The sequence below is a fragment of the Cucurbita moschata genome, unplaced genomic scaffold (assembly GCF_002738365.1).
Source record: "Cucurbita moschata cultivar Rifu unplaced genomic scaffold, Cmos_1.0 Cmo_Scf00010, whole genome shotgun sequence".
In the NCBI taxonomy this organism is placed as follows: Eukaryota; Viridiplantae; Streptophyta; class Magnoliopsida; order Cucurbitales; family Cucurbitaceae; genus Cucurbita; species Cucurbita moschata.
This window is the reverse complement of record NW_019268526.1, coordinates 239,091-265,792: the sequence shown is the minus strand read 5'-3', so window position 1 is coordinate 265,792 and position 26,702 is coordinate 239,091. Positions and strand designations below refer to the sequence as shown.

Below are 26,702 nucleotides of genomic sequence, written 5' to 3'. Positions count from 1 at the left end.
CGGTTCGGATCATTTAAATAAACTTGACTCAAGTGTTCATCTTAATTCTATTTTGAGGTATGTTTACACTTATTCTTTAAGCTGAAGTGCCTATAATGGTGGTGTCCAATTCATTGGCGTCGGATGCTCTGATATTGAAGCCGACGGGTGAGAAAGATGACGGGTGTCTAAATAATCAAGCCCTTTTGCTGCATAGATACAGATTTCAAGCCTTTCTTTCCATGATAATACAAGACGATCTTTGGTCTTTGAAGTGTACAAGTACTGTTGTAAAGTCCCCCTCCATGTATTCGTAAACCAAGATCATCTCTTGATCTCTTGGTTTTGTTGGCTATACCTATAATGATTTCAACTTAGTTTCAAAACTTTTAAAAACGCGGTTGAAATTTAAACCCAAATATTGATTGGAGGCGGTTTAACATATACCCATATAAGGAAACCAGATGAAGATGCCGAATTTAACATACCCAGGTTGACTTCGCTTCACAGCCACCTTCTTGTTGTTGGAAAGAGGGATAGTGAAAGAGATAGGAATGGATAGGAATAGATGAAAGCTACGGTGCTTTATTATTGTCTACGGACTCAATGCTCATAGTGTTACACAATTCCAGTAGTTATAGCTAATACACTGGACCAAAAATAGTAAATCATCGAAATCTAGAAAGAATTTAAATCTACTAACAATCTCCTAAAAATCTCATAGTTTGAATATTTGAATCATATCTCAACTACTTCAAATCATATCTTCATTTTGAATACTTTGAATCATATCTCAACACTCCCCCATGATTCAAAGTTGTAGACGTAAGTACAGAGCTTTTCTTCTGACAAGGCCTTCGTAAGTATGTCTGCTTTAACCCGTACAATGTCTGTCTCAGCTTGTATACCTTTGTTTCTTTGTCTTCCTTTATGAATCCCTCTGGCGGTGTTACATAAACCTCTTCTTGTAAATCTCCATAAAGCTTTTCGTTTGGTAGGTCAACCATATCCCATGTTCCATCTTTCTTAACGGACTGCATCTCTACTGTCATGGCTTTCTTCCCGTCTTCTTTTTCAGTTGCTTCTTCATAATTCATAGGGTCTGAAATAGTAAGAGCAAACTGACATGATGCATATATGTCAGCTAAAGATTTATACTTCCTTGGAGGTGTCTCATCCGAAAGTTCTTCAAGAGAGGAATTGTTGTTCAGTGATGCTGAAGATGATGAATTTGACACACTTTGTGTTGCAGTGGAACCACTGGGAGATGCACTGGAGTTGACCCTTGTCTCTTCATTTGGGGAAACTTCAACTGTAATCTTTTGCTGCTCCTGTTCTTTACTCCAATCCCAACTCACGTTTTCATTAAATATTACATCTCTTCTAACTAAAATCTTTTCACTAACGGGGTTGTATAGTTTATATGCCTTTGATTGAGTACAATAGCCAATGAAAATGCATTTTTCAGATTTTTCATCAAGCTTTTGACGAGTTTGAGGATGTTTCAAAGCATAAGCAACACAACCAAAGATTCGTAAATGACTTACAGATGGTTTCCTTCCATGCCATGCTTCATAGGGAGTTCGATTCATAACCGCCTTTGTTGGTGAGATGTTTAATAGATAAACAGATGTTGCTACGGCTTCGGCCCAAAATTGGTTTGGAAGTCTCCTTGCTTGTAACATACTTCTTGCCATCTCCACAATAGTTCGATTTTTTCGTTCAGCGATTCCATTCTGTTCTGGAGTGTAGGGAGCTGTTAATTCCCTTTGGATGCCCTCTTCTTCACAAAAGAGATTGAAATCTTTAGATATGAACTCGCCACCTCTGTCTGTGCGAAGAACTTTAATGTGACAGCCACTTTGGTTCTCTACCATAGCCTTAAAAATCTGGAACTTCTGAAAAGTTTCTGACTTATGTTGTAGGAAGTAAACCCAGCTCATGCGACTATAGTCATCAACGAATAGTAAAAAGTATATACTTCCACCCAAGGACTTCGTTTGCATTGGCCCACATAAATCAGCATAAATTAGTTCTAGATAATGTGAAGCTCTTTTAGCTTTTCCAACAGGAAAAGACTTCCTAGTCTGCTTGCCATAAATGCATCCTTCACATAAATTAGTTGAGTCAATTTTTGGTAATCCGAAAACCATACCTTTATCCCTGAGTATTTTCAGGCCGTTCATATGAAGATGTCCATATCTGAGATGCCATAATGTTGAATCATCTTTAATGCTAGCAGTAAGAGCAAAATCCTCCATGTTAGAAATATCAAGTGGAAACATCTTATTTGAAGTCATGGCAATTTGAACTTTATGACTTGATTTCTTATCTGTGATGACACATGTGTTATCATCAAATAGAACTGAGTGTCCTCTGGTCATTAATTGTCCAACACTCAATAAATTGTACCCTAAATCAGGTACAAATTGAACATTATCTAATTGTTTTATCTTACCGTGACTGGTTTCGACTTTCACTGTACCTTTTCCTTCAACTTGCATCTCTTTTGTATTTCCAAGTTGCACCTTAATCTTTTGCGTCTCATCAAGCTCTTTGAATAAGGATTTGGTGCCTGTCATATGGTTCGAGCATCCGCTATCAACAAACCATAAGCTACCTTTTTCCGGATTAGTATCCATGCACGCCACAAACAACTTATCTTCTTCTTCTTCATTCTCTGCTGCAAAATTCATTCGTTGATTTTTATACCAACAATCAGATTTTGTGTGACCATACCTTCTACAATGGTAACATTGTATGACATTCCTTTGTTCATTGAATTGTCTCTGTCCATCACTTCTCCACCTGTTATCACGACCACCATGGAAGTTGCGAAATCCTCCTCGTCCACGACTTCTACCTGCTAAATGAATATTTTCTCTTTCATTATTGGTTGTCTCCTTCGCTTGTAGTGCCTTTTCTTCGTTCCTTTCTGATGCTCTATTGATTCTTGCCTCATGAGCCTGAAGCGAGCCCATCAGTTCATCAACGGAGAGTATGGATAGATCCTTAGCTTCTTCTATGGCGGCCACCACATGGTCAAACTTTGGAGTCAAGCTTCTCAACACCTTTGCAACAATTGTTTCGTTTGAAATTTTCTCTCCATAGGTACGCATCTGACTGACTATTGCCATTGATCTTGACAAAAAATCAGCAATTGATTCGCCATTCGTCATGAGTAGAGTTTCAAAATCACGTCTTAGAGATTGCAATTTCACTGTCATGACCTTTGAATCTCCTAGAAACTCCTTCTGTAGAATTGACCATGCCTGCTTTGATGTGGTTGCTGCTGCAATTCGTGAAAAGATAGTCTCATGAACTGCTTGCTGAATAATGAATAGAGCCTTGGCATCGTTTTTCTTGGTTTCTCTTAGTCTCTCCTTTTCTTCTATTGTGGGTTCTAATACATCAGCAAACCCATGCTCCACCAAGTCCCATAGCTCCTGCGATCTGAGCAAGGTCTTCATCTTGATGCTCCACCACTCGTATTTCTCACCATTAAAGATTGGCAACAACGGTGCAAAGAAAGAAAAACCAGCTACTGCCATTTTTGTTTTGGAAAAGAAAATAATCACTCGCCCTCGTGTCGAACGAACTTGGCTCTGATACCAAAATTGTTGGAAAGAGGGATAGTGAAAGAGATAGGAATGGATAGGAATAGATGAAAGCTACGGTGCTTTATTATTGTCTACGGACTCAATACATCGAGGCTTACACAATTCCAGTATTTATAGCTTATACACTGGACCAAAAATAGTAAATCATCGAAATCTAGAAAGAATTTAAATCTACTAACAATCTCCTAAAAATCTCATAGTTTGAATATTTAAATCATATCTCTACTACTCTGAATCATATCTTCATTTTGAATCATATCTCAACACTTGTCGCCAATACGTTCCAACATAAACCTTCCCAACTCCTACCATACCAATAATTTATGAGTTAACACTTAGTGCAATTTTTTTATGATAATTATTTAGTAGTTATTGATTTGATGGATTAGGAAGATTTAGTAGTTGTTTATTTGAAAGTTTAGGAGATCAATCACTAACATTTGTTAGTAATAGCTTAATTTTAGGAGAAAGTTTATGAACAGGAAGTTTAGGAGATCAGTTGTGCAATCTTCATTGTAAATACCCATGAGATTATGTTATTACTACCACAAAAAAGAATTAATAAAGCATAAGTCTTAATGTTTCTCTATTCAAAAGCTCTCTCCCCTCAAGTTGTTCTTCCACTTCAGTTAACAATTGGTATCAGAGCCGCAATTGTTGAGTGATCAAATGGTATCAGAGCCGCAATTGTTGAGTGATCAAATAGAGAGTATAAGTGAAGACAAAACTTTAGCGAAGATCCCTCACTTCGATGGTCACTATGATCATTAGAGTGAGCTGATGGAAAATTTGCTTAGAGCAAAGGGTCTATGGAGTGTGGTGGAGATTGGTTTCTCAGAACCAGAGGAAGGAACAATGTTGATTGAGGAACAAAAGGGCCACCTTGATGATGCTAGACTCAAAGATTACCAAGTAAAGCATTACCTCTTCCAGGCAATTGATCGTACTGTCTTTGAACAAATCTTGGATCCTCGCACAGTCAAGATTGTTTGGGACTCAATGAAGCGAAAATTTGGCGGAAACCAAAAATTGAAGAAATCTCTTCTTAATGCATTAAAGAGAGAATTTGAGATCCTAGAGATGAAGAATGATGAAAGTATCATAGATTATTTTGCAAGAGTGATGATAATCTCCAACAAGATGAGAAGCAATGGAGAAGATATGCCAAACAAGAAAACTGTAAAAAATTCTATGTACCCTGATTGAAAATTTTACATATGTTGTAGTATTCATTGAGGAATCCAAAGATACTGATAACATGTCCATTGATGAATTATAAAGTTCATTAGTGGTGCATGAACAAAAATTTCGAAGATCCAACATTAATGGAGAGGAACAAGTTCTAAAAGTCGAAGGACGAATGGAAATAAGTAACAGAGGAAGAGGAACTTACAGGGGCAGAGGACGCGGAAGAGGAAGATCAACTTTCAACAAAACAACTGTTGAATGTTATAGGTGTCATGACTTAGGTCATTTTCAATATGAATGTCCAAAGATGAATAAGGAATTAAATTATGCAGAGTTAGAAGAAGAGGATGAAATGTTGTTAATGGCTCATATGGAAGGACATGAAACAAAAAGGAGTGATGCTTGGCTCTTAGAAATAATTTCAAGATTAGACAAGACATTTTTCCACATTGTCAAATTTGGAAATAATACAAGTATGAAAGTTATGGGAAAGAGTGCAGTGAAATTAACTTTGCATGGGGTTCGTTGCACTACTAGTAATGTGTATTGGGTACCTGAACTAAAAAATAATCTGCTTTGGACAACTACGAGAAAAAGGAGTAGCAATACTATTTAAAGATGGTGCATGTAGCCTTTATCATCTACAAAAACGAAAAATAACAGAGTCAATTATGAGAGCATTTACCACAACAAATGAAAAAAGATGCCTCTAAGTTTCAAATACGGATCAGTCAACACTTTGACACTATCGATATGGTCATCTCGGCTACAAAGGCTTGTGCACCTTGAAACACAAAAACATGATGAAAGGCTTGCCGCAAATTGGAGCTCCAAGCACCACCTGTGAGGCATGTATGAAAGGCAAGCAACATCGGACTCCATTTCCGAAAATGGGTAAATGGAGAGCAACGGAAAAATTGGACTGGGGGAAAAACATTGAAATTGATAAGAACACAGCCGAAGAAGGAGGAATCACAGAGGAAACGACTGAATCGGTTGCTGAAACAATTGAACTAGTTGCTGAAAACAAAGAAAGGAAAATCACGGAAGAAACGACTGAATCGATTGCTGAAACAATTGAACCAGTTGCTGAAAACGAAGAAAGGAAAATCACGGAAGAAACGACTGAATCGGTTGTTGAAACAATTGAACCGATTGCTGAAAATAATTTTCCAGTAATTGTTGCACCAGATTTGACAATAAGGGAGGGGAGAAATCGACATCGACCTATATGGTTAGCAGATTTCGGTGAAGGCTATGAGAAAAAGGGAAGTGAGGAGATGGTGTACAAACTCCAAAAGGCTCTCTATGGATTAAAACAAGCACTTAGAACATGGTCTAGTTGAATAGAATCCTACTTCATCAAGGAAGGATTCAAAAGCAGTTCTAGTGAGCAAACACTCTTCATCAAGAGGAAGGGAGGTAAAATTCTTATCGTAAGCATTTATGTTGATGATATTTTATTTACTGGAGACGATGAAGAATTATTGGAGAAGTTTAAATGTTTCATGAAGAAAGAGTTTGATATGACTGACTTAGGTCAGATGAGATTTTTTCTTGAAATAGAGAAAATTGACCAAGATGAAAATGGTGTAAAAGTAAACAAATAGTGGGAAGTCTAATGTATCTCATAGCTACTCGTCTTGATCTCATGTTTGTTGCAAGTTTGATTAGTCGTTTTATGGCATGTCCAACACAACAACATTTTGCAGTAGCTAAAAGAGTTTTAAGGTACTTGAAAGGTATGATAGATTATGATGTATTTTATAGAAAGGGAGGAGTTAGTGATTTAAATGAATTTACTGATAGTGACTATGCCGGAGACATGGAAGATAGCAAGAGTACTTCAGGCTATGTGTTTATGATGAGTGGAGAAGTAGTAGCTTGGTCTTCTCGTAATGAGCCTATAGTCACCTTATCAACCACAAAAGCTGAGTTTGTTGTTGCTAGTGCTTATGCATGTCAAGCTGTTTGGATGAGGAGGATACTCAAAGAGATTGGTCAATACTCAAAGAGATTGGCCACTCTCAAATAGAAGGAACAAAACTAATGTGGGATAATACTTCAACTATTAAGCTATCCAAAAATCTAGTTCTACATGGACGTTCCAAACAAATTGAGAGTAAGATTTTACTTTCTTAGAGATCTTACAAAAGAAGAAACTGTTAATTTATTATTTTGTAGTGCACGAAATCAGCTTGCTGATTTGTTGACAAAACCTCTAAAATTAGAAGCATTTCGGAAGTTGCGTGAAGGTGAAGAACTTGAGTTTTTATGACATGACATGAACTAATTCTTAACAAGGAAGAATAAGTTTAAGGGAGGGATTGTTAGAAGAATTTAATTACATCAAAATAGTTAGAGTATTTTTAGGGATCTATATAAATATTTTTCACATTTGTTTCTAATATTTGTGGTTAGTTTCTATTTAGTGTTATTTGTAAGGCTAGGTTCACTATTCAATAATATAGTCACTTCAAACTTCAATTGTTTATGTTTCTGGCTTAGTTAGTTAAAATCTAACAACAAATGTCATCACCACGCGAAGTTGTCGGAGGAGATGTGACAACGATAAGGAGCAGGAAGGAGGGGAGTACCCATTACTCACGAAGAGTAATTATGCAGCATGGTCGATAAAGATGTGTGTTAACTTACAAGCACAGGGCGTATGGGACGCCGTTGAGGAGCGTAAGGATAGGATGGCTTTTGCCGCCATCTACCAAGCAGTCCTGGAGGATGTTTTTCTCATGTTGCCAGAGAAGGACTCGACAAAAGCAGCGTGAGAGACGCTGCAAACAATGAATGTGAGTGTGGGACATATCAAGGAAGCAAAGGTACAGACATTGAAGAGTGAGTTCGAGGCTATCCGCATGAAGGACGGTGAGTCTGTTAGATAAAACCTTTGTTTTTTTCTTTATTTAGATTCACACGTTTACATTTAATTTCCCTTTGACCATTTGACAAACCCGTCGAATGGATTAGCGAATTCTTAGACGTCAATTTTCTAGGAAGTGGCACAGATTCAGTTGGCCACTCTCCACCCATTTTTAGGATAGGTTGTATTTAAATAGGAAATCTGTTTACAAGATTTCACAACCGGATTTTGAAGAGCAGTCAAACTTTCAGTCCTTCTCTCTCTCTTATTTTACGCATTTTATCTTTCCTCCAACAACCTCCTGTATCCTCTCGGTGATTTCCCTGGCCGATTATCGAAATACAACAAGTGGTATCAGAGCCTCGTTGAAGCGATCGGTAGTATACCATCACAGAAGAGCCAACCTATCAACAATCAAGTTGAATAGCTCAAGTGGTCAGAGTGTCGACCTAACAACACACAGGTCTCAGGTTCGAGTAGAAGAAAATGCAAAGGGCGAAAATAAGCACATCGTGGGGTCCACCACACTCGGTGGCAGCATCAACGAGACAGAAATCGTGAAGAAGATGCTGCAGGTCGTCCCCGATCACCTCGAGCAAGTTGCAATTTCAATCAAGACATTGCTTGACGTGAATGACCTAACGGTGGAAGAGGTGACCGGAAGACTGCGTAACGTCGAGCAGCGGAAGAAAAATACCATTTCAGCTGTCGACAAGGAGGGTCGTCTACTCCTCACTGAGGAGGAATGGCTTGCACGCCTAAAGCTCCGTGACGATAGCTACTATGGGGCTCAAAATGGAGTTCAGACGAAACGAAATAAGGCAGATATAACACAGGTTTTAGGAGGAGATTGTTAGATAAAACCTTTGGGCTCAAAATGGAGTTCAGACGAAACGAAATAAGGCAGATATAACACAGGTTTTAGGAGGAGATTGTTAGATAAAACCTTTGTTTTTTCTTTATTTAGATTCACACGTTTACAATTTAATTTCCCTTTGACCATTTGACAGTTTTTTCTTTATTTAGATTCACACGTTTACAATTTAATTTCCCTTTGACCATTTGACAAACACGTCGAATGGATTAGCGAATTCTTAGACGTCAATTTTCTAGGAAGTGGCACTGATTCAGTTGGCCACTCTCCACCCATTTTTAGGATAGGTTGTATTTAAATAGGAAATCTGTTTACAAGATTTCACAACCGGATTTTGAAGAGCAGTCAAACTTTCAGTCCTTCTCTCTCTCTTATTTTACGCATTTTATCTTTCCTCCAACAACCTCCTGTATCCTCTCGGTGATTTCCCTGGCCGATTATCGAAATACAACAAGTGGTATCAGAGCCTCGTTGAAGCGATCGGTAGTATACCATCACAGAAGAGCCAACCTATCAACAATCAAGTTGAATAGCTCAAGTGGTCAGAGTGTCGACCTAACAACACACAGGTCTCAGGTTCGAGTAGAAGAAAATGCAAAGGGCGAAAATAAGCACATCGTGGGGTCCACCACACTCGGTGGCAGCATCAACGAGACAGAAATCGTGAAGAAGATGCTGCAGGTCGTCCCCGATCACCTCGAGCAAGTTGCAATTTCAATCAAGACTTTGCTTGACGTGAATGACCTAACGGTGGAAGAGGTGACCGGAAGACTGCGTAACGTCGAGCAGCGGAAGAAAAATACCATTTCAGCTGTCGACAAGGAGGGTCGTCTACTCCTCACTGAGGAGGAATGGCTTGCACGCCTAAAGCTCCGTGACGATAGCTACTATGGGGCTCAAAATGGAGTTCAGACGAAACGAAATAAGGCAGATATAACACAGGTTTTAGGAGGAGATTGTTAGATAAAACCTTTGGGCTCAAAATGGAGTTCAGACGAAACGAAATAAGGCAGATATAACACAGGTTTTAGGAGGAGATTGTTAGATAAAACCTTTGTTTTTTCTTTATTTAGATTCACACGTTTACAATTTAATTTCCCTTTGACCATTTGACAGTTTTTTCTTTATTTAGATTCACACGTTTACAATTTAATTTCCCTTTGACCATTTGACAAACACGTCGAATGGATTAGCGAATTCTTAGACGTCAATTTTCTAGGAAGTGGCACTGATTCAGTTGGCCACTCTCCACCCATTTTTAGGATAGGTTGTATTTAAATAGGAAATCTGTTTACAAGATTTCACAACCGGATTTTGAAGAGCAGTCAAACTTTCAGTCCTTCTCTCTCTCTTATTTTACGCATTTTATCTTTCCTCCAACAACGTCCTGTCGACAATATCCTCTCGGTGATTTCCCTGGCCGATTATCGAAATACAACAGAGTCAATAGACGACTTTGCCATGAAGTTGACAACGATTGTCAGTGGCATTCGTTCATTAGGCGAGGTGGTGGAGGAGATCTCCGTCGTCAAGAAGTTCTTTCGAGCTGTTCCACCAAGATTCATGCAGATTGTTACCTCCATTCAGTAGTTCGGCGACCTTAAGAACATGTCGGTTGAGGAGGTCGTTGGTCATCTTAAGGTCCATAAGGAGAGATTTCGTGGCTACAAAGGCAAAGAGGAGGAGAAATACCTCTTACTTAACACATGAGGAGTGGCTCGCATGGACGAAAAATAAAGATGCAGAAGACTCTTTCTTTTCAGGTATGAGGGGACGTGGTAACCATAACAAAGAAAAAAGAGGTCGTGGACGTAGCCGTGGACGTGGTGGCAGAGGAGGTCGTGACGATACCTCACAAACCCATGAAAATGCTAACCCTCGTAAGGACAAGAGTATGATCAAGTGTTACTCTTGTAGAAAATATGGGCATTATGCGGCAGAGTGCCGCAACAAGGAGCGCGATGAGGAGGCAAACCTCATGTTCTCTGAAGATGAAGAGCCCATATTGATGTTGGCCGAGGAATGCCCAACCTATTGATCCTCAATGAAGAGAAGGTTATGGAGAATCCCTTCACAGACGGAGAAGACCAAGTGGAGACTAACATGTGGTACCTAGACAACGGAGTGAGCAACCACATGACCGAAGATCGAGCAAAGTTCAAGGAGCTTGATGAAAAGTTCATTGGAAACATGAAGCTTTACGACGGATCAATTATACCGATCCAAGGTAAAGGATCTATCTTGTTCTAGTGCAAGAACGGTGATAAACATTTATTGATGAAGGTGTACTACATCCTGAGTTTGAAAAAGAATATTATTAGCCTTCATCAAATGACAGAAGAAGATAGCAAAGTGGAGATAGTGGACCCATTCCTCAGTTGTAGAGAAAGTTTAGGAACCTGAGAAGGAAGCTTAGGAGATTGGTTGTGCAATCTCCACTATAAATACTTGAGATGTGTGTTATTTTTACAACAAAAAAATTTAATAAATTATAAGTGCTTAAAGTTCTTTGATCCAAAAGCTCTCTCCCTTGAGTTGTTCTTCCGCTTTAGTTAGTTCACTGCAATGGACTTAATCTTCTCCAATGGGTCACTTTGAGGAACCCAATTATCACAGCTACTATGATCATTTTTTATTCTGTTTCTCCTCTTCCAAGTTCAAATCGTCAGGACCCTCCAATAGATATGTAACAAAATGGCTCTGTAAAATCCTTTAGTTCAGTTTCGTCCCCCAAAGAAGTAATCCATATGGAAAGGTGTTGGTTGTTGGTGCTGGATATAATTCCGATCAAAATATGTCGAAACAAATAAAAGAAGCAAAATGAAACGACTTAAAGAAAGAATTGTTATAGACTTAGTAGAATAAGTTTAGTTGTCAAATTGTGAACTAAGTTTAGTCTTTTAACGAGAAAGATCTGAACTATACCAAGCTTGGGAAACTTGTTTACACCTCTTCTTCTTTTCACATAACCCAAAGATTGTTCAACAAATACTCTTCCTTCAAGCATCCATTTAGAAAAAAAAAACAGATTTTATGTGTATTTGGTAAACATTCCACGCATTTTAAGCAGCTAATGACAAAATCAACCGAATGGTCTCGATCCTTGTCATATGGACAAATGTGTCCTCATAGTCCACTCCATACACTACCTGTTTCTAGTTTTTCCATTTCACCATTTGACTTCATCTTTGTGCTATCCAAGACCTTGTTTGTTTGCTAGAACCTCCATCAACTCCCACGTTTCATTCCTTTGTATTGTGTCAATTTCTTCATCCATTACCTTCTTCCATTTTTCGTCTTCAATTGCCTCATCAAAATTTGTAGGATTTGCATAGACAAATAATGAAAGTTTAACAAAAATTGGAATCGAGATGGATCTGATTTTGGTTTCTTGAAGATTGTCTGTACTAAAAAGATTTTCATAATTATGACCATGTCGAATCTGTCAAAGGCGCTATTTAATATGTACACAAAAAATCATCGGTTATGAACATAGTATATTTGATGCATAGATTGTTCAATCTACACATGCATGGATCTGCTTGGAATTCATATGAATTCAATATAATTGTTGAGTCAATTAATTTCTATAGAAATTAATTTCGAATAGGAAATGATGTCATCTTTACCTAAGTCTTGAAAAACTGTTGTTGTCACGATCAGTAGTTCTCAGGAGTCTGAGAAATTGAAATTTGATAAAATCTAAGATGGGCTCTTAGCAAAATTATTCGCAAATGGGAAATTGGGAATTTATCGAGCAATAATCTCAATGTTGACCAAAAAGTGAGAAGTAAATCGCAGAACTCAAACAAACATGATTAGAATTGGAAAAACAAATCTCCAAACTAACCAAATGTAGCACGTTCGAATTGCAGAGAAAACTGTCACTATCGGAGAGGTTGTACAAAACCAAAGGAGTAGAATAAAAATTCGGAGATGAAAATGATTCTAAAAATTGAAGATACTAGGATGTTCTAATCCTTATTTGGACATCGTGATTGAATTTAGGATTTTTATTTGGGTGCGTCTTTTCATTCATCTCAAATAAGGAACTGTATTGAAATTTTCGTAAATGTGTATCTTGTCAACAACAAAGCTTTAGAAATTGAAGGAATTAAGGATGCCTACCTATAAACTTCAACAAGAAATCAATGATCATTGAAAGATGTCAGATGTATTCATAGTCTCGAGAAGAATCAGATTTCTATTAGTCAATTGGATAACTTAGGAAATTGCAAAGAGTTTGTAGAAGATTGTGAATGGTGGTACACTGATAGCATATGACACAAAATTTGGAACCTTATACACCACGATATAAACATGACACTATTACTGAAAGTGCTTCTAGTTCAAGTCTATGACACAATAGACTTAGACATATGAACATTAAAAGAATAAAGGGACTAGTTGCGAAAATAACTTTATTAGGTCTGAAATCTTTTAATATTGGTCTGTGTTAGAATAACATTACTCCAAAATAGAAATGAGTTAACTTTTTTTTATTATTTTTTTTTTACTTTTTCAGAAACTAAAATAATTTTAAAATGACAAATTATCAAAATACTCCTAAAATTTGAAAAAATTACAAAAATTCCAGGGTGAAAAGTTACTCTTACTAACAGATATTGGAGTATTACGTTCCCCTTCTTTTCACTCTTTATCGTGATCATATAGTCTGGGGCATTTGTTTCGGCATCCTAATTCTTGTTCCAGATGTTGATTTCGATCCTCGATCAAAATATACCAAAACGAATAACTAAAGCATAAAAAAAACACACTAATTTGAAGGGAGAATTTATTTATACTAAAGTACTCTTAAGTAGTATACTTTTAAAATTCGGTTGTGAATGGAACGTACATCGCATGACTATGCACCAAGAGAAAACACTCATAGTTTTCTTTAACTTGTTCCACAAGTTACTAATCAAAAAAAGAAATCTCACTACTATACAAATGGTTCAATCACTATCGAGCCATCAAGAACCTAAGCGCACTGTCATGGTTCTCACCATTGTGGACTTGCAACATTAGCCACAATGAGTGGGTTTTTGCACATCTTTGACTAAATCGGCTCTAAGATGTTACTACTCCTACTTCATAACCAAAGGTCTAAGAGATTTTCAATATTAAAAAGTTATTATAGATCGGTTGATTAATTTGATTCATCTTCGATTGAGTTCTTTAGAATTAATCTTCATTGATTTGATTTTCACTCAAAAATGGTTTTGATTACTTTATAAGTCACATAATGATTAGTAACTTCATAAATATTAATAAAAATCCAAGAATTTAATTTGGCCTTTTCTTCAATATATATATCTATAAGCTTTATCCTGACTATATAATATTTAAACCACCGCCAAAACCTACAAATCAACGACAAAAGCCACAGATCAAGGAACTACCAAACAAAAGGAGGCCAGAACCACCATGGCGGCACGGCGGTGCACAGCGAGAAAGCCGAGTCGGAGCGACGTGGTGTTGGACAACGAGGAGCAGATGCGAATCACCGATCAGATCAGAGCCCAGTTCGATTCCATCGCTCCCAAGCGGCCGATGAAACCGAGCCGAAGCGAATCTGAATCCGATTCCTCGACGCAAGACCCATCTGGAAGCACCGCAGAAGAGGCTATTCCCGAGCTCGATAAGCTCCGAAATCTCCAAACCCAATCTCATGTATTCATCGATTCTTTACATTAATTTTTTTTCCTCTGTAAATTTTGGGAGAATAGTGATCTGGGTATGAAATTTTGAGGAATGTTTACAGGTCTTAGCCTTGGGAGTTGGGGATTCGTTGGTGCAGGAGGAGTATGTGGAGACGGAGTATTACAAGGAGTTGGATTCGATTGAAAAGCGGCATCATAAGGTTAATCTTCCTTGGTTGTTTGTTTGTTTTGAGTTTAAATTACAAAAAGAACTCTCTGATTTTGGTGATGAAATTTGGGAGGGAGCAGACGGGGAGTGGGTTCATACAAGTGGGTAAGGAAGGGGGAGGAAATGTTGTTCATACTCGGCTTATTGATGCTGCAACTGGTGGGAGGGTTCATCTTCATGGCGGCTACAAAGGCAATCCTGCAACTAATGATTGGTTTCCAACATTTGATGATCGTGATTTGATCTTCAAATCCCAGAAGCCCAATCGAAGCGAAGGTTGCTAGCTCTAACAATGCATAAATGAAATGATATGGCTATCGATTCTGTAAGCTCTGGACATATATATGAGCATTTAGAAACTGTATTTCGAATTCGATTTTGAGCTTTGATTTGATGATCGAGAATAAAAGGTAGCCTCAGTTGTATGGTTGTATAGAGATCAAAGGAAAACACAACGGCTTAAATAACATATAACTTTTCAAGTAGAGAGAATTTGACAGCGTGGATCTCCCTCTAATACATTTGAGGCGCTGACAAGCCTAGACTTGATTTGGCTAAGCGATCCTACAAAATCAGAGGAAGCGTTGACAACCAGTCACACTCTTGTGGTCATTTTGGGCGATTCAAGCCGAAGAGATCTATACAAACAGAAAATAAGACAATACAATACAACATGGGCATGCAGTCACGAGCAAACACGTCCTGAACTAGTATGACCGTGATACGTGACCGTGATACGTAGCATACATCAAGAGGAAGGGTGGAAGCAAACGTTGGTGAAATTTAGTCCAAACCATTTGATAGAACTTTATCCATAATTGGGAGAGCTCTACACATGGTTTCCAGAGGCTGAACTTTTTGAATGGTGATACCTCCACCTTCAGTCATGTCTACCTTTTCATATCCAACATTCTTCCACTCATAACACTGAATCAATAGCCCCAAACTCAATCCTATCAACCTTAGCGCCATAGTTTCCCCAGGACAAGCCCTCCTTCCCATCCCAAAAGGAATTAACTTGTTCCACAGCAACTCATTCCCTTCCCCTAAGAATCTCTCAGGTCGGAAGCTCATGGGGTCATCCCACAGCTTGGGGTCTCTGTGAATTGCCCAAGCATTGACCAACAACATCGTCCCACGAGGAACATCGTAGCCTGCGACGGTGCAGTCATTGGAGGAATAGTGTGTGAGGAGCATTGGCGCTGCAGGGTGCAACCGGAAGGTCTCAGAAATAATGGCTTGAAGGTAGTGGAGGTTAGCGAGATCTGCTTCATCAATGAGTCGATCTCGACCGATCTTGGTGTCAATCTCGGCTTTGGCTTTGGATATCACCTCCGGATTGTTGAGTAATTGAGTCATTGCCCATTCCATGGTCACAGAGGTCGAGTCAGCTCCGGCACGCAGCAAAACCAGAATGACCCCTTTGATGATCTCATCGGAGTAATATTCCGGCTCAGATGCCTGAAGTTCCAGAAGCCGATCAAGCAGAGTACTCTGTTTTTCTATTTGCAATCCTGTCTGATTCCGGCGATCTTCAACCAATTTCTGCATAAATTTATCGGCCCTTTTCGTTAATTTGGCTAAACTCTTCTCATATTCACCAAACCCAATCCATTTCAAAATCGGCATGAAATCGACCCAATTCGACGCTCCTCCATGACGCGATGTTTCATCCATAAGCTCTCTGAACTCCCTCGCCTCTGTTTCATTGGAAACCTCCTCGCCGAAGTACCGTTTTCCGGTCACAACCCTCATCACAACGTTGAAACTCAATTCTGAAAACATCGATTTCAACTCCACTTTAGCAAACGATTCGGAATGGAGTTTGACCAATAATCGCCGGATTTCATCCTTACGGATGCTGAGAGCTGCGTTGAGACGCGCCGTGGAAAATATCTCCATAGAGGTGAGACGACGGAGGTTCCGCCAGTGGTCGCCGAAAGGTGTGGTGGAGATGGTGGTGAAGTTGTAGCCGAGGTATTTTCCGATGAGTAAACGCGGACGGTTGGCGAAAACGACATCGTTTTTGGTGAAGCATTCTTCGGCTAGTTGGAGTGAAGAGACTATGAGGGCAAGGCGAGATCCGAATCGGAGAGTGAAAATGGGTCCGTATTTGGCGGCGATGTTGTGGAAGTTCCGGTGGATTGGGCGTTGAAGGAGGTGGAGATGGCCGATGATCGGGAAAGACGGTGGGCTCGGCGGGAGATTTCGCCGGCGGGTAATGAATTGTTGCAGGAAAAGGAAAACAAGAAGGAGGAGCAGCAAAACAAAGAGAAAATCCATTAGGTTTGTTTGATGATTTCAATGGAAACATTTACACGTTTGATTGATATTATATGCTGTTCCTTTTGCATACATGTGGGTACCACTCCACCCCTTATCTATGCCCAAAATTATTGGTCTAGGGGATAAGATATTTTCCGGAACAAGCAAATCATAATGTATCTTTTTATTTTTGTAAAGACTAAACTAATAAAAAAATATCCATAAATTAAAAAAATATCAAGTTTAATCAAGGAAAATAATTACTTAACTAGCCTATAATATCCTGTGGGAGACTCGTTAGAAATATGTGACTCAGTAGTTTGATAGACTACCTTGCACGATGATCTTTCTTGTGGTAGGGTGTTGATCATGCGAGGATTACCTTGCAGGGTGGATCTGTCTTGTGGTAGAGCGTTGATCATGTGAGGCAGTTAGTGGTTATCCTACATGGGGGATCTGTCCTATGGGAGGGTCTTGATCATGTGGATACCTATGGAGGTAGCGCCCCATCTTCGGGTACGGGTTACCACTGCATAGGTGTGCACAACAAGAGCATTACACCTTAAGCCAAAAGTAGGTGGGCACCTGTTAGGTCATGAATACGATGAAAGCTTATAAGTAGATTGCTTACTGATATACTTTTATAGTCACTCTTTTTCCCCTTTTCTTTTTTAAGTGTATGTAGGCTACAGGTTGAGGCGGAGGAATGTTAGAGAGCTATGCAGTCACGGAGCGTCAGTCTATTTTTTTACATTTTAGAATCTTTTGTATCTTATTTTATAATTGTATTTCAAACTCATTTCCCTATTTGTAACATTTTGAACAACCTCATCTTATAATTGGATTTAATTTTAGTTTTTTTTTTTTTTTTTTAATGTTTTTTCTTATTTAAATTTATCAAATTTTTATCTTTTATTTTATTCAAAGTCACGATTTGGTATTTGAAAACTAAAAAAATTTGGCCGTGATAGTTTACCTATGTGGTCCCTCGTCCCACTTCTAATAGGTTTATGAAACTAATGCCATGTTTAGAGACCCTTTAACTATTTCACACACAATAAGGGCACTAGCCTAAAAACAACTTCGATCCACTATCTTATCTAACCAAACTAAGTCAAGATCGACATTATTAGGTTGTACTGGAGGGAATAGAAATTGGTCTTAGATCTAGTGATATTGTTTACAAGGCATAGTGTCAGTTATCTTGGATTTTCCTAATTATCGTGGTGGTAAACTAGGTACTTAAGAGTATCTTGACGGTTTATGGGGCTAACTTGTCCGATGCTCCAAATTTTCAAAAATTTCTCAAGCGGATCTTAAAAAATAAAAAATAAATAAAAATTAAAAAAAAAACATCAAAATTGAATAGAAAAATATACAAAACGAGGTCAACGTGGGTAAAACAACTTACCCACGTGCACTAGTGGTCTTGTGCGTGCAACCACGCGCGACTATCTACACACCCAACCTTGTTCAGTCGCTCCTAGGCGAGAGTTCGAATCCGACCGAGCGTGAAAATCGTTTGTTTTTTCTTTGAATTTCCACACGCGCGAGGTCGGATGTTCGACACTCGTTGGACGTTGATTTTCGAATTCTTTTCGTCGCCTATTCCTTCGCTGATTTTTGTTACACTTTAAGCACGAGGTCAAGTGTTCGAACTATTCATTCGTCTCCTTCCACGCTTTATCTATAATTTTGAGCTGAAGAATGAGCATATAAGTATAGTTTAAAAGACATAAGAATGGACCAAACTCCAACGACCAGAGTATTATTAATGATTTAGTTGGTGTCTTTTTCGAGGTAAATATAGCATATCACATCAAAGGCTGGTGAATTGATACTCATACTACTCGACAAACTTGTAAAGGCAACTCATTGTTCACTTCACATGACAAGTTTGATAGCTGTGATAAAGCTATAAATGGAGAATGTTTCCACTGCCTCTGTGGAAGGTCAGTGGAAGATCTTGCTAAAAGGGACTTCGAAAGATACTCACCCTCAATTACGTGTGGCATGTGCAACAAATCTTGAAAATCATCCGGCTCACATAGGAAGGGTTGTATAAAATGATCTTGAATCGATCTTATTTGGAATCGCAAATCCTAAATTTGTCTATGAAGAACCGATCTAATTGTATTGGTGTATGTAATTGATTTCTTCGGCATAATACTAATCGATAGGGTCTTATTGGTAAGTGCTATGAGATCTCGGACATTGGAACCCATGACTATGGAATCAAATCCATTAGTATGAAACATTTTCTTTCCCAAGTGAAATCCCTTAGTATATGAAAGAGTGAAAAAGTGCTTTCCTTGTTGTGGAATAAAAAGTGTTGGTATTTTAATGGATGTATTTAATTTATCGGGAGCTATTAGAGCACGATCCACTTTTTTGGAGAATATGGGTTAAAGCAATAACAAGAATGTTTGGAATTCAACTGGTAGACCAAAGGATAAGTAGTTCGACTCATTCACATCCAGATCGTGAATGTTTGGAATTCATACCATGCAAGGAGACATTGCTTTTGCTAATTCCAATTGAAGGGTGATATCAATCGATCTATTTCCGACATTATATCTCATGAAATCCACTCTTTATACCTCAAAACTAGCCTAAAATAAATCCGATAAATCCAATATATCACTAATACTCAACTTTTGGCTTCTAAGAGTTATTTAGATCAAATAACATATTTCTCAAACACTATCGATATTATGTAAATGATTTATTCCAAATTCTATAACCATGAGAAAGTTAAGGACTTGAAACTATGTCGAAGCTAAATGTGGCACTTACGTGTACGAGTAGTATATTTCTAACAAAAAATGTTCGTTGCATTTATGCAAATAGTAGCTTAAAGCAAGTAAGTCAGCACATTGTTCAGAAGGTAACGTGCCCAAATATTATCCGACTTTGAGTATAGAGGCTTCTATCTTAAGAAAGGGGAAGTCCTTGATGAGACTATTTGGGGCACAAGCTTTTGAGCTGTCCTTGTCCATTTCCAAAACTCTTACTTCCTTTAAAGATCTTCTTGCAAAAAATTATAGGATTTAATTGTCCTACTTTCGAATTTCAAAAAGATAAAATGGAAAAGAACTTAAATACATGATTAAAGGTAGTTGTGACACGATATTGATTAGGACTCCTGTCATGATTTGATTTTTGGTTTGAGTTGCCATTGATAAAAATGTAGAAAGACAAAAAGGACGGATCCTAAAATGGTAATTTTTACTTCAAGTAGCTGAAAACTTGGTGTGATTCTATATGACACGTGTTCCAAATCTCCTTCCATCCTCGACCAACTACTTCTTGTCACCTAAAAAATATGAGAAAACTTGAACGAGTACATAAACTCAGTAAGTAGTTTTACTTGTAGGTTTTAATCAAGCCATGATAGATGCTACAGTACTACACTCATCTCTTGTTATGTTCTTGTTTTTAACCCGAGAACTTTGGTCCTATTGTTCTATTCTTGATTCTTGAGTTTTTATCATGGTTTTGGCTGAAGGACTTCGGTCATGGATTTTGAGTTTTTTACCTTTGGTTCTAATTTAAGGACCTTGGTTATGACGTTTTGAGTTTTTAGTTTGAGAACTTGAATTTTGATCCTAGTTTCTTGTCATTGATCCTTGGTCTAGGTTCTTAGTTCTTGTACTTGGTTCTTGTTTCTTGAGTGGTACCTAACCGTCTTCAAATTTTAGTGGACTTAGGACTTGTGTAGTGCTACTTCAGGGCACGGGTGTGTGGTACACTTACTTGATTCGATTCATAATCTTAGGGTTGCACATATTGATTACTTAAAAATCAAAGACTACTTAAAGCTTATCTTAATTTAAGGTACCATCTTTTGATTACTTGAAGATCAAGGACTAACATAAAGCTCATCTTAATTTAGGGTAACATTTTGATTACTTAAAAATCAAGGGTTATCCTAAAACTTATCTTGAGGTAGCATCCTAATCACTTAAAAATTAAGAGCTAACCTCGATCTCATTTTGATTTAGGTAACATCATTATTACTTGAAAATCAAGGTTTATCCTAAAGCTAGAGTTCATCTTGATTTAGGGTAACTTCCTCGTTACTTAAAAATCAACAACTATCCTAAAACTTATTTAGAATAGCTCCTTAATTACTTAAAAATTAAGCAAACAGTGGGAAGATCTAGCATGTGATACCATGTATAGCATGTGAATGTTTGTGAGTGGCACCCCTGGTATATATAATATATAATATGTGTGATACCATGTGAATGTTTGCTAGATCTTCCACCACACCTAAATGTGGATGTGATACCATGTATAGCATGTGAATGTTTGCTGAATCCACCACACCTAAATGGTGTGAAAGTTATCTTATTTATAATCAAATAAATTACAAGGATATGGAAATAGTAATAAATGGAAATAACAATAAATGGAAAGATATCTATAGTAATAATGCAAATATTAGATATTTGCCTTATAATAAAATATCAAATATAATATATACGGGAAAGTATAATTTATTAATAAATATCCTTAACACCCCACCGCAAGCTGAGCGTCAGATTTGAACGAACGTGAAGCTTGGATCTGAAAAATTCAAAGAGGTTGCGAAACACTTTTCGTGAAGATGTCAACAACCTGGTTCAGAGGAGGCGTAGAGAAACACTTTCTTGGCCATCGAAAATTGTAGAGGGATTGCTGCTTAGCAGCGATGCTGCCTTGGCTTCGGCGAGAATATGTCTAACCCATGAAGAGGGATTGTCGCTTAGCGACGATGCTGCCTTGGCTCTGGTGAGAATATATCTAACCCCAAGAAGTAGAAGGGGAAACCTAGAGCAAGGGACAAAGACAATGTTGAAGCCGAAAGAGTCGCCACATTGGGCGAAGGAGCCAATTTTGGCGAGAAGGGCAGCTGGAAGAGCCGCCACATTGGGGCGAAGGAGCCAATTTTGGCGAGAAGGGCGGCGGCAACTTGGTTGGCGAAGATACCAGTGCGGCGCCCAGATTCCAAAGGTAAATCTCTACAGAAGGTCGATGGGCTTATTGAGATTCTGTATATTTTCGAAGAGGAATGCTGATGAAGATCCTAAGATTAGGGTTTTTGTGAAGGATGAAGGATGAAGGATGAAGGGAAAATTGGGAAGAAAATGAAAGAGGTTATGTTTGGAAAAGGTGAGGTTGTATGTACAGAGTATGGCGAAGGATGATTTGGAGGTCAAAAGGGTGGAGCCGAAGAATAATCAATCGGCTCTGCATGTGGCAGCCATGACGACTGCCCCTGCGGCGTCAAAGCCAACAGTGGTGGTGGACAAGAACAGTAGAAGATTTCAAAAGCCATTGAAAAGAAAGAATCCGGGTTGCTAAACCAAAATGGCTCTGATACCATGTTGTCAAATATTTGCCTTTGAACCAGGTTGTTAACATTTTTGCGAAAAGTGTTTCTCAACCTCTTTGAATTTTTCAGATTCAAGCTTCACGTTCGTTTAAATCCGACGCTTAGCTTGCGGTGGGGTGTTAAGGATATTTAGTAATAAATTATAGTTTACCATATATATTATATTTGATATTTTATTATAAGGCAAATATCTAACATTTGCCTTATTACTATAGTATCTTTCCATTTATTGTTATTTCCATTTATTACTATTTCCATATCCTTGTAATTTATTTGATTATAAATAAGATAACTTTCACACCATTTAGGTGTGGTGGATTCAGCAAACATTCACATAATATATAATATGTGTGATACCATGTGAATGTTTGCTAGATCTAGCATGTGATACCATGTATAGACATGCTAAATGTGAATGTGATACCATGTATATATAATACCATGTATATATGTGAACACGGTATACATGGTATCACATTCACATTTAGAGGATCTAGCAAACATTCACATCTAGCATAAAGATTATATATAATATGTGGCAGCTGCAGGAGGAAAAGGAAATTGGTACATGAGGGCTGGAGGTGTTTGAGTGTTGAAGAGTTGTAAGAGTTTGTGAGTGGTGGTGGAAAAAGATTCGGGTGTTGGTGTGGGTTTAAAAACGAAGAACAGAGGAAAAGAAAAGCACAGAAAACCGAGGAATAGGTGTGTTCAAAAATTTGGTGGTTTTGTTTGGTGATTGTTAGGTTGGTGTGTAAGCTCGAGACTAGAAGAGCATGTGTGTGAAGGTTGTCGGCCATTGAAGCTCTGGGATTAGGCCTCCAAATTGCATCTGATGGAGCTCGCCTATAACAAAAGCTTTCAAGTCGCAAGTGACATGACACCGTTTGAGATTTAGTACGAAAAATAATGCATGTCGCAGGAATACTAAAGGGGTGATCACAAATTGTTTAGAATAGAGGAGGCCGTGCATGAGGATGTATATACCCTAGAGTAGATGCAAAAATTTATGTCAATTTAAGGCGGAGGAACTTAGAATTTATTTTTGAAAGTGACATTAGGAAGATTTTTAGTAGTTATTAATGTGAGGACAAAGTTTAGGGAGCTAATTATTGCTTTCTCTGCTATAAATATTCATCTCCTATGTTTTTTTCACAACAAAGAATTGAAAAGCTAGGTACTTAAAGTTTCTTTGTTTCAAAAGATCTCTCCTCTCAAGTTTTTCGTTTGATTCTTCTACTTGTTTCGACATATTTCGATCGTGAGTCAAATCCAACACCTACAATTATGGCTCTGAAGTTTTTCGTTTGCTTAAAGTTTCTTTGTTCCAACAGACCTCTCCTCTTACTAGCTCGGCTGTATGGCTCTCCATCACTTCTCTAAGCTTTTGGCTGCTAAAATGGCTCGGTTTTGCTATTTTTATCCTGTTTTATCATTTCCAACCCTTTCAAAATTGTTTCTGACCTAATTATAACCAAAAAAGTTCGGTATACCCATTGTTTTGGAGAATATTTGGGGAATTAAATTTTTTTATGGCACTATTTAGGATGATTTGGGTAAATATAGGTTGACTCTAAGAATTCTCTAAGCTTCATTTCCTGAATGGATGGAAATGGTAGCTAAAATTGAACTAAGTGAAGCTAAACCTAAGAATATTAGACTAAAGCAAGCTTAGGAATACCGAGAAGAGTTTACACCTAAGAATATTAGACTAAAGCAAGCTTAGGAATACCGAGAAGAGTTTACCGTTCAAGTGAATTTACTATTGACCCCTATATACTATGCTGGAGGAAATTGTTTAAAACATTAATCACACTTAACATATGACTTTTTTGATGTGTTGTTATTGGTCTTATGATATTCGAATGAATTTTGTGATGCATGTACTTCTTTTTTTTATATGAATTTTGATTGCTGTGGTAATATGATCATGTTTATACCTTGTGAGACTTCATGAGGTACAATGTATGAAAGGCACGAGTGAACTATCATGAACATGTAATTACATTTTAAAGAATTTATATCATGATAAGTATGAAATCATGATATGTAATGTGAGATCTCATGCATATTGTATGTCATATGATCATAAATTACTTTAACCTGTTATGTATGGACACATAAATCATAATACTATCGTGTTCCTTTCCTTTCCATTGATTTTGGAAAGTATAAGTGTGCACTAGCCCATAGTTTGCCTTAGGGGTATGTTAACAAAGTCTCCTAATGGGTTCATGCGTGCATGCATAAACTAATTGTAGAGAAGTACCATACAAAAACTTTCAAGTCGCAAGTGACATGACACCGTTTGAGACTTTGTATGAAAAATAATGCAGGTCTTAAGTATACTAAAGTGGGTGAGCTGAAATTGTTAAGAATAGAGGTTGTTCAAGACACCAACGAGGTCGTGCAGAAGATTGGAATGAGGATGTGTATGCCCTAGGGTAGATACAAAAATTTATGTCAATTTAAGGCATAGGAACCTAAATTTGACATGGATCACAATATTTTTGAAAGTGGCATTAGTAAGATTTTTAGTGGTTATTAACGTGAGGAGAAAGTTTATGAAGCTAATTAGTCACTGCAAGAAACAATAAATATGATAGCTTACGAAAAATGCTATTGAGAGACTTTTTATAGCGTTTTTCGTACGTCGTGACAGTCCATATTATTAAAAGTCTGAGACTTTTTATAGCGTTTTTTTTTATAGCTATAATATAGGAGGAAGCTATAGCTTATATTAGTTGCCATAAAAACATTTTACATTTTATTAAGCTAGTTTAATATAGTTAAAATAACATGCTATTTTTTATAATAGAGTTATTGAAATGTTATAATATATTATTTAGAGCTTCAATTTTATGTTATATCTAGGTAATGAATCATTTATAATTATTTTAATTATCAACATTTATTTTTTTTATATAAATTTCGTTATACCTCTCCGTCATTGCTATATCTTTTTCCTCTACTAATTTACTGTTGGCTAATTTTGAAATTTACATGTCTAACGATATTTTATAACACATTAAATACAAAAAAAAAAAATATATATATTCATTTTTAATTAAAGTTTCATGATCTACTTGCACGTTAGAAAATAAAAAAGTTTCAATAATGCATGATAAAGTTTTTGTTTAAATACAAAAAAAAAAAACATAAAGTAGTTTATAAAATACAAAATTTACCAAGTTTGGCTTCAAGTTTATCAGGTAGATAAAGTGTCATATTCAAATTCATCTTTGGCATGAGGCAAACATCACTTTATTCACCTATATAAATATACCAAATATATATGAACATATGATTACGTGAATCCTTTAATTAAGTAATGAAAAAATTATTTCATTAATTTAAATAAATAAACTTTAGAAGTTCTTCGATACATGTCATTTTTTATGTAGGCCGCCACAAATAGACATTGCATTTCCTTGGTATATCAACTCATACTTTAATAGCATGCGGTCCAATAGGGATGTGATGAACAAGAGCAGTTGGATTATTAGAAGACCATCGTCCTTCTACAACAATATCTCATGAGTCATGCCAATCTAATAACTTCACTTAATTTGAGTATTATTATTGATGCTCTACCAGAAGAAAATTAAAAGCATTGAGAATTTGATAGTAATTAATAATGAAATCAATAATTTTATTCGTTAAATTAGAAAATCAGCTTACTGTAGGAGAACGTATTGTCAAATTTGAATGGATGTTTGTTGATTTTGGTATACTTTCAATACCATTAGAGGCTTCATCAGTTAGGTCAATTTATGAAAATTTCAATTGAAATATATATGGAATAAACTCACAATAAAATAATGTAAAATTTATATAACTTAATTAAAAAAATGTACCTCTTTCTACTCGAAACCGGAGAACATTGGTTTTACTTCCATCATTTCTTCCCTCATCTTCACATATTCTTTCTTAAAAGTCATGTATCTATTTTCTTGTTGAGACAAGAGAGACAATTCAGAACAAGTCACTCCAAATCCAAGTCCTCTTACATGTCCACAATTCGATCTAAGAACTTTACTCAAGACATCATCAACAATATTATTTGATGAAGTTTTTATCTCAACCTCGGCTTGTTCAATGCACTCCTCTCCAATATATGTGCTCTTATATAAGATGATTGCTTCCAATATAAGAGAATCATCGACTTCTTTTTCAACATCATCCTCCTCACATACTTCTCTGGGATGATACCAAACATTATATGTAGGGTCCATTCCCTTAATGATTAGGTGTTCATACATGGTTTGGATATCATAATGTCTCATATTCGTATACTCTTTATATGGACATAGAAACTTTTTGGCATTCGGCCTCCTTTTATTCACTCCTTAAAAATTTTCATGCTCCTTATATGTACTCAACAGTGGCATTATTAGATAAAGTTAATTTTATTAAGTATGTGTCTTAAAAATGAAGTGTATTGATACTTATATTCTCATACCGATTCAAATAGAACTAATCTTTGTTGAACATTTTGAAAGCTCTAATATACTTAATAGGATGATCAATTGGACCGTTGATGACTTTGTTCACAACCAGTATTTAAGAAAAGCACCCATTTACTATTTGGAAACTAATCATCACTATTCATTTTACAAAAAAAAAAAAAGAAAAAAAAAAAAAAAAAAA

General features: G+C 37.0%; 2 protein-coding genes across 2 annotated transcripts; one reads left to right on the top strand and one right to left on the bottom strand.

The window, feature by feature from the left end:
- The first annotated feature begins 13,897 nt into the window (after window positions 1–13,897).
- On the top strand, window positions 13,898–14,841 carry LOC111448608. Its single transcript, XM_023088290.1, has 4 exons — window positions 13,898–14,212; window positions 14,304–14,402; window positions 14,491–14,694; window positions 14,729–14,841. Exons 1-3 carry the CDS (start codon window positions 13,967–13,969, stop codon window positions 14,692–14,694), a joined length of 549 nt encoding a protein of 182 aa, XP_022944058.1. The 5' UTR covers window positions 13,898–13,966; the 3' UTR covers window positions 14,729–14,841.
- Window positions 14,842–14,856: 15 nt separating this feature from the next.
- Window positions 14,857–16,708, bottom strand: LOC111448607 (cytochrome P450 81E8-like). The gene is made up of 2 exons (XM_023088289.1): window positions 15,183–16,708; window positions 14,857–15,048 (listed from the first exon to the last, which is right to left on the bottom strand). The coding sequence occupies exon 1, from the start codon at window positions 16,691–16,693 to the stop codon at window positions 15,194–15,196; it is 1,500 nt and encodes a 499-aa protein (XP_022944057.1). The 5' UTR covers window positions 16,694–16,708; the 3' UTR covers window positions 14,857–15,048; window positions 15,183–15,193.
- Between the last annotated feature and the right edge of the window lie 9,994 nt (window positions 16,709–26,702).